At 39.2% G+C, this 8,906-nt stretch overlaps 1 protein-coding gene across 1 annotated transcript; it reads right to left on the minus strand.

Annotated features, from left to right (window-relative positions):
- Positions 1 to 1,065: 1,065 nt before the first annotated feature.
- LOC125485269 (acyl-CoA 6-desaturase-like) lies at positions 1,066 to 8,531 on the minus strand (the record flags this gene model as incomplete). The annotated part of the gene is made up of 3 exons (XM_048607311.1): positions 1,066 to 2,866; positions 5,505 to 5,630; positions 8,443 to 8,531. Coding segments are annotated over 3 exons (267 nt in total), but the record flags the coding sequence as incomplete, so codon positions are not given.
- Between the last annotated feature and the right edge of the window lie 375 nt (positions 8,532 to 8,906).

The following is an 8,906-nucleotide window of genomic DNA, read 5'->3' on the forward strand; positions in this document are numbered from 1 at the left end:
TACATGGCTCATTTTGATGGTAGAGACTCAGCAATGACAATGCCATGGGATGTCAAAGGGAATTGGGATGCCTTAGAACTGTCCACAATAAAATATTGTATAATGTTTTAGCATGAATTTGTTGTAGTTTCACCATGATGACAGCTTATTTTTAGCAGACACAGTGCTGCTTCTGGAGATTCAGTAAGGAGTGTAGAAGACTGTTTCTGGGATATAGTTTAGTGAACTGTGTCAGTTCTTCAGTTCCTTGTCCAAATGGCCATAATTTCTCATGAGAGTCTAAGCTTGATTGTGGGAATCACTATGGTCGGCTCACTTTCTATTATCACCCAAACTAAGATGGGCATGGCTCAGGAGAGGATCACTGGACAGCATTGGGTTGGGACATTCTTTTAAAACATACAAATGAATACCTGCTTTTCATTTTCCATAATAATCAGGTCACTATTGGAATCATATTCTTTGAAATCAACTTTTTCAAAGCTTCAAATTCCTAATGTTTCAGTCTTTTCCTCTTCTGAACCTATTTCCTCCGTTGGCTTTAAATCCAGCAAATCGTGCTCTGTGTTATTCCCATAACAAAGTTCGGTGTTTATTAGCCTGAACACGGAGAGCTGTCTGTATGTGACAGGGAGGGGGAGTTTGAAAGAACTACACCCATCAGACATAACTATCCCTCTGGATGTCAATCTAGTAATCAGAGACTGAGTCTCTCCTCTCCGTGCGCCATGGCCCAGTTCAATAACGCAAAGACATTTGACCATTTGACCAAAGTGGTCACTTTGTATCTCAGGTTCATTGTTGTCTTTATCTTGTCTGTTGCACTGAGAGCAACTGTGGACTCTTAGTGTAGAGCCTAACTTCTATATTGTAAAGCAGAGTGTGTGGGTGTTTATTGTCAAAGCAACTCATGCAGGAACTGGATTCAGTGTAGTATATGCATACCTCGTAGGATGAGTAAGTAATGCTGCTGTTAATATTGGTTAAAGAATGCACTCCTTGTTAATAATATTGAACAGTGGATGGGGAAGATTAAAAAGAATCAACAATTATTTCAATACTGAATTATGCCAGAAACAGGATTAGTCATTTTATTAAAAAAAATTACTGACACCATTGTCCTCCTTGTTATTATAAATTATGGACAGACATGACTGAAAGAGACTTTTGCCTGTTAGGATAAGAAATTATGTGTAGAGACACATGACAAACACAGAAGTTGGGAACCTAGTGATCATGGTTGCAGAAAGCAGGGAAGGAATGGTGTTTAGTGAGAATGTGTCGATGGCGGCTTGAATCTACATTTTCTGAATGTCATACTTCAAACCGGCATAGATTGTTGAAACTCACCCCAAACTGCTACAGAACCATTCATTCCACAGGTCAATTGTAGAAACTTTAATATTTTTCTCTTGTAAATGGACTGATGGGGCTTGATTTTATTTGCTTTGTATGGGTAATATTTTGCTTGCTCCCTGTTTCTGCTGGTGTGTGTTTGTGTGTGTGTGTGTGTGTGTGTGTGTTGTGTGAGAGTTGGGGTGGGGTGGGTAGGGGGTAGCAACGAGTTAGGTATTGGACAAGAGGTAGCAGCAGTTTAACCCTCTGTCCCCAAATTATACACTGTTCATGGGCACAGATATCCTTTGCTAACTCATCCAAGGTGTCAGTCTTGATGATATAATGAATACAAACTCTGTGACTGCAAGTGACATAAAGGAGTGTCTAATCATGTCCTCAGCCACCTCGACACAAGGGTATTTGGCAGCAGGGAAATTTACGGGCATGAATCAACAATTGTTTCCTTTGATCCAGGTCTGTTAAGATTAAACGTGGCACCCTAAATCAGTCTGCAGTTTGGTGTCTGACTGTGCTACAGATGTGTACAGACATCATCAGATTAACACTTAGCTGAGATCAGTGCATACTGGGCACATGATCCCCATATCATCCTGTTTTGTAAGGCTCTGAATCACAATCGGCAGTGCTGTAAGTGCAGCTGGTAGTCAGACTGGTCACATTCCATCTGCCCAGCCTCATCCATAAGGCCATTTTGGAAACAGTACTGTCGCAGCAACCTGCTACTATTTGGAATGTTCACGAAAGAGAAGGAATGCAGATTCTCAACCTCTGCCTGTGACTAAAGTGTCAGCATTAATATCAACAACATCTTCAAAAGCCAATTTACGGAAACAGTGGCCTGCCAGGGTTAGATGGAATTATTGTACAATGTACTTCCCCTTTGACACCTTAGTTTGGCAAACTTGGACAAATTGAACTAATGGGTCTGTTTCCGTGCTGTATGACTCCATGACCTCTTCTAGTAAATGGTCATGGTTGCAGTGGAGCATGTCAGATGCACATTTAACTGAAGGTTAAATATTCATACAGCTGGTGCAGTAATAACCTCTCGTTCTACTCCACAAAGTACACTAGAGGTGTCACAACACAACAAACTTCTTGCTTAGTGTCAGTAATCACACCAAATTAAAATAAAATCAAGCCCATTGTCCTACATTTGTCTCATCTAATTAAAATGTAGATTGCTATTTAGGCAGTGGATACCTGCCAATACTTGAACAGGGAAGGGCAGTGGGGCGGAGGGCACGGAACAATTTAATTCAAGGTGTTCTTCATCAGCCATCAATTGAGAATCAAGTCATTTGTCAGGTCATGCAGAAAGCCAGTGGTGGCATCCTCTTATACTGCAGAAACCACTTGAGATGGATACAGACTCAGAGAAACAGGAACTCCAACGCAGAACTGGAATTCAGACAGGGACAGGAAGAGAGAGGAGTGAAGATTCATTGAGTAGCCTCATTTATGGAGGTATGCATCTAACCACAGATCACCAGACTTCTTCAGGGACCTGGGAGGAGAAAGGTGGCACATCAGACAAATCATTGACACATTTAATTAGGATCAGTTCATTAAAATATTAGGGACATGTAACTAGGATCATTTGCTTTTGACTATGTGCTTATGAATAGTTAGCAAATGTGAATCAATATCCAATTTGTTTTGGCATGCTTCCCTCAGTTAACGTAAGATGGAGAATGGAATGCATATAAGCTGGATACTGCTGGCTGAAAATATTATTTATAAAATTCATGAGATTTGGAGGTAGTATCATAATTCAGTAATGTTTTATGTATTGCAAGTTTCTAAAGTAACCAAGTAACTAATGTCAATAATGGAAAAATTGAGAATACATTATCTCGAATAGTAAGTGACCAGTCAGAAAAACAAAGTATTGCTTTTAAAGAGATTGGCAATATAAAACTAATCTAATAGTGGTCAAGGTAGTAGCAAAATCAATGGATATTCTATACATGGATTTTTAGAAAGTTCCAAAGAGATTCCAGATAAAATTGAGATTTATAGAACAAGAATGGAAATTGCTGGAAAAGCTCAGCAGGTTTGGCAGCATCTGTGAAGAAAAATCAGATTTAATGCTTCAGGTCTGGTGACCCTTCCTCAGATCCACAGTTCTTTTGGTTTTTGTTGAGATTTATGGAGCTGGAGGCAGCCTTGTGTCACGTGTAGAAATTAGGTGGGCAGGTAGGATGCAAAATGTTGGGAAAAAAGAAGTTCTTGGATTTATTGTCATGATGAATGCTGTCCCCAAGAATTGGTATTTACTATTTAATCGTTATGTTCTGTATGCCTAATATAGGGATCTTAGACAAGGCAGCATAGCCTTTAGCCTAGGTTTAACCTGGAGCAGAAATCAAATGGGCAGGTGCAAAGTGAGAAACATAAAAAGAACAGTTGGCATACATGCACAGGTGTGATTAATTCCTTCCAGCCAACACTTTATGTTACCACCTACATTTTGTCATAAACAAAAATAGAAATTGCTGGAAAATCTCAGCAGGTATTTTTACATCTGTCATAATGATCTAGTTTCATGGTTGCAGGTTAAATGTAATATAATGGGAAACCTGGTGAGAAAAGTGATAAAGATCCCTAATCTAAGGGCAAATGAAACAAGCCTATGTTAAAGGTAACCCATGTTAATCTTACGAAAGATCCTGAAGAAGGGTCTAGGCCCGAAATGTCAGCCTTCCTGCTCCTCTGATGCTGCTTGGCCTGCTGTGTTCATCCAACTCTACACCTTGTTATCTCTTAATCTTACAAAAGCAGAGTTAATGGTATGGGAGATTAAGCTATCAGGGTCTTCTCTCAGCTTAATGGAGCCTGAAGGTCTACGTTTGTTTCAAATAAGAATATTAAATTGCTTATGTGCTCTCCAGGTGAAAATAAAGTTGAAAGCCAGTGTAAACACAATAGCTTGTTAACTGGGTCAGCATTTTCCAGGAGAGAGGGGGAGGGGGGCGTGATAAAACTCCATTAGCGATCAATTATTCACACGGGTTACAGAATTGTACGGTTGTGATGAAGGTAAAGCTAATTAGTTTTGTGTTTCTTTCTGACTCGTCTCAAATATACCACATTGTCATGGAAATAAGCTCAGGGAATTAGATAGTCATGTTGTTTTTCTCACTAGAGGAAACTGTGGTTTTGGCTTAGTGTGAACAGGAGCTGACTGACTTCGTAGAGTTTAAAGGAGACAAATGTTAGGCAGGCCTATACTTGATGATCCTAACTTTGTTCCTCATTGCATGGAATGCAGATGGGGGCTCAAGCTTAGTTTGGAATTTATGACAGGCAAAGCAGCTGGAAGTTTTGCCTAGTTTAAAGATAGAGTAAGTGATCTACATTGGTCCTCACAGAGCCTTGTGGAAGATATCAACCAGCAAAGCTAGAAAGACTGAGAGAGGACAATCAGTTATCATCTGGCAGCCAGCAAAGCACCTAAGGTCTTTAAAGAAATGTTGGAGGGATGCTTAGCTAAATGTTAATAGATTGATCCCCATAAATATTGTACCTTGGAGAAAACTGGAATACCGAGGAGCATGAAAGTAAATTTAAAGGCATATCTTTGAGTTGATCCCTAAAGAAGGAAATGAACCTTCAAGATTTTATAAGAAAACTGAACTTTTGAGGGAAATAACAAATAAAACTGAGTTTATAGTACAGGATTTTATGAGCTATAGTGTTAAGTTGTTAGTGTTGTTTCTTTTCTTTTTGCATACATTTTTATTTAAACACATGAAATATTCAGTGTTGTTAATTGCTGGATGTTTGGATTTCTCTTAAACATTAATGGTTTCCTGCAGGATTGTGACAATCTACATGAATGATTAATCAACTTCCTTAAGGCTGTGTCTGACTTCAGCTAATTATCCAAGTAGATCATAAGCACACACTGTTTTGAAACAGAATTATTTTCATATCATTTTATAACCCTTTTATAGGTAAGGAATTGAACATCTTTACCCATGACAACTCTGAGGTTGTGTGTGTGTGTATTAAAATTATTTCAGGAAATTAGGGTCCATTTTTAATTTCCCAAAAATTCAGAACTAAAATGACAACATATGTGTGAAAACAGGACACTTGGCAGCAAATGTCATGATGATAACGATACGTTCATTACTTACCCTATAATATCCTTGAAGGCTTGCAACAAAGGCTTCACTTGATAGTTCAAACCATGCTTGTCACACAGTGATTTCACTAAAGGGGCGATCTTGTAGTAATTGTGACGCGGCATTGTTGGGAAAAGACTGGAAAAGAATGGATTGGAGAAAATACAATTTAAAGCTGCCATTTATAAAGGAGGCTGGTTTTTTGGATATTATTTCAAGTGGAGCTAATACTATTAATCCCCTTTCCTTTAACTCCATTCCGGCCCCAGGTTCTTTCTTCATTTGGTGCTACTAAAGACCACATCATGAGTTAAAACTCATCTGACAGAATCGGGGCATCAGTAGGATTAAAATCAACACGCTTGATAAATTTACCACACTGATTCTGCTCAGCCACGCTCTTTTGTCTGGGCCTTCTAGGACACAACCTAGACATCTGCCTGCATCAGGCTGAGGCTCCATTTCACTGTGTCATACATTGTGCTATGATGTAACGTTTGGTTGTATCAAGACAGCCAAAAAAAGTTATGTGTAAAATTAATTTGGTAGATCCAGGAAGTGTAGACATTCCACAGAATAAGCTAGGCCTTCGCCACCCTGGACTGCCTTCCTGCCAGCCTATCTTTCTGTTGCCCCAAAGCCAGCGAGCAGCGCTACAATGCCTAGGTTTGGCCTGCAGTTCACTAACAGCATGTTAATGAAGAGCCTGGCCTTGGGAATGTGCCAAACCTCCCAATGGCACTGACCAGCTGCCTGAGAGCTCTCCCATCCCCCAGCTAGGGTATGTTACGGATATCTTCAAGGTCCATAACTCTCACAAAATTCAAATCAGTCTTAACTGAAGAAAGAAATACTCATATTTTAATCATATACAAATCTCATTACTTTGTTACAAAGACAGCAAGAAAACTAACACTATTGTTAAAGTGTATGATAAGTCCCAAACTGTGGAGATAAAATGCAGCCTCCAAATCATTAGCAAGTTCTCTACATCTTACACTATCAGCATTTAAAGCTTTCACCTCATAAAATATTCCTCAGGCAGGAATATCTGAGCTCTTAGCAACAAGCTATGCTCTTTCTTCATTCACAGCATAGGGCTGTCACTGGTTAGGACTGGCAACATTAATCAGCTGTAGTTGCTTGTGAGAGGGCTGTGCCTTGTTGAATCGCTGTAGTCCAATGTGGCAATATGGATTATTATAAAGCTGTGTGTGTAACTAATTGCCCATATAAGATGAACATTGCAACAATCACGGGTGACTTTAAATTTTATCGAGATTTAAATAACCTGGTAAAAGAGCTCACTGAGAGTATTCGGGGCAATTTCTTAGAGCAGTACATTCTAGAGCCAACTAGGGAGCAGGCTATTTTAGATCTGCCAATGTGAAATGAGACAGGATTCATTAATGGCCTCTTAGTAAAGGAACTTTGGTTGGGGAGGGCTGGTTTGGGTTGGGCGGGGGTAAGAGGTGTCCGTTCCCATCTGGGTCAGAATCTGAGGGTTCAGAGAGTCTGGGAATAGCGTAGTTGTGGCTGTGTGTTAACAGCAGAGTCTGTTTAATAGTTACTCAGCAGCTTTTAATTGTCTAACTTTTCCTCAGTAGCTATTTTACTTAATTTCATCAGAACCATCTGAAGTCTCTGATTTAAATGGATACATTCAAGGTTTAGAGGAATGTCTCAGTGGCAGATTAAATTTTCCTGGCAATTCCTTCGGAGTTCTGCAATGATGGGGATTCCATGGGGTCCTGCCTACGCTGGCAGAATGACTGTCTGGCCAGTGGAAAATCCAGACCAAGGAGACTACAAAGAGAATTAGATAGATTAAGTGAATGTATACGAGTTTGTCACAGGAAGTATAATGTGATAACTCTACAATATAAAGAAATCTGGGTGTCCTGGTGCATGAATCGTAAAATGCTGGTATGCAGATACAGCAAGTGATGAGGAAGGCAAATGGAATATTTACTTTTATTGTAAGATGAATCAAGTATAAAAGTAGGGAGATTCTGCTCTTTGTACAGGGCATTGTTGAGTCCATATATGGAGCATTGTGCACAGTTTTGGTTTTCTTATTTAAGAAAGGATATATTTGCAATAGCAGCAGTTCAAAGAAGGTTTGTTTGATGATTTCTGAGATGAAGGAGTTATTTTATAAGGCTAGATTTCACATGTTGAGTCTATTTTCATTGGAGTTTAGAAGAATGAGAAGTGAGATACCTACTCCATGACATCAGGTGCATCCCTTTATCCACCAAGTGAGCTTGAAAGCATCAGAGCAAGTATCATACATGCTATAGATCCACATAATCAGAATCTGATTGTGCCTATCGTACTTGAATGAACATTAGTTTTCCCATTATCTACATTACTTGACATTGGCTGATTTCCTATGGCATTCACACAATGCATCTAAATGCCAAATGGGGCATGATCAGGTAAACAGGACAGTCAACTGTGTATTTTGCGAGATAGTTTACATATAAGTGCCAGTATCAGCTTCACAATGTGAATCATGAAACTTATGAGTTAACAACTTTGTTCAGGTGATTCTGTAGTGATGCAGTCGATGAAATAGTTAATTGAAAGCAGAATCATCAATGAATTATTAATGGGAAGATCCACATATCTAATAAAGTAAAACAGATAGTAATTTTCATACATATATGTATCTAATTATTTGGGTCATTGCTCCATTTAGTAAGGTAAAGCAAGTTTGTCAACAGAACACAATTCAGCAAGGGGCGCAGAAAGTACACTTTATTGAGAAAATCCAATCAATCAGGTCAGGGTTTTGACCGTGGTCTTCAAGATGTGGCTAATATCTCAATGGTTTGTGCCAACGTTCCCCATGCACCACACCATCACACCACCACTGCCATCATCATCACTGCCATACAACCAACAATATCCAACCCAGCTTAAGCAATGTTTCCTATTCACTTACTGGTGCTCGATCTGAAAGTTGAGATGGCCACTGAACCAGTCATTGAAGAAAGATTGTTCAATGTTACACGTGGAATCCAACTGGAGAATGCAAAACAGAAGTATACAGCATTAGTCATCCTGAAAGACAACAATGAAACCTGATGTTCTGACTTTAAACTGCTAAAGATGTCCTCCAGGTCTCAATGTTACAGCCCATTGACCCCATATATTAGAGCTCTGCTTGATTCAAGGTCAGACAATTGAGCTTTCTTTCTTATAGAGCTACTCTCACTGTATTTGTTTTGTTGACAAGAACGAGGCAAAATACATAACAGGTTTGTTGAGTTCAGCTGAATCGCGTTGTGTGCTTCTTTAAATGTTGTTCTGTGAAATCCCAACTTGTGGTTCAGGAGACAGTGACAATTGAACTATCAATGTTTTGTTTTGCAAATAAATTCGATGTCATTACCAATTTCTTAAGGC

Source organism: Rhincodon typus, chromosome 17 (assembly GCF_021869965.1).
Source record: "Rhincodon typus isolate 14 chromosome 17, sRhiTyp1.1, whole genome shotgun sequence".
In the NCBI taxonomy this organism is placed as follows: Eukaryota; Metazoa; Chordata; class Chondrichthyes; order Orectolobiformes; family Rhincodontidae; genus Rhincodon; species Rhincodon typus.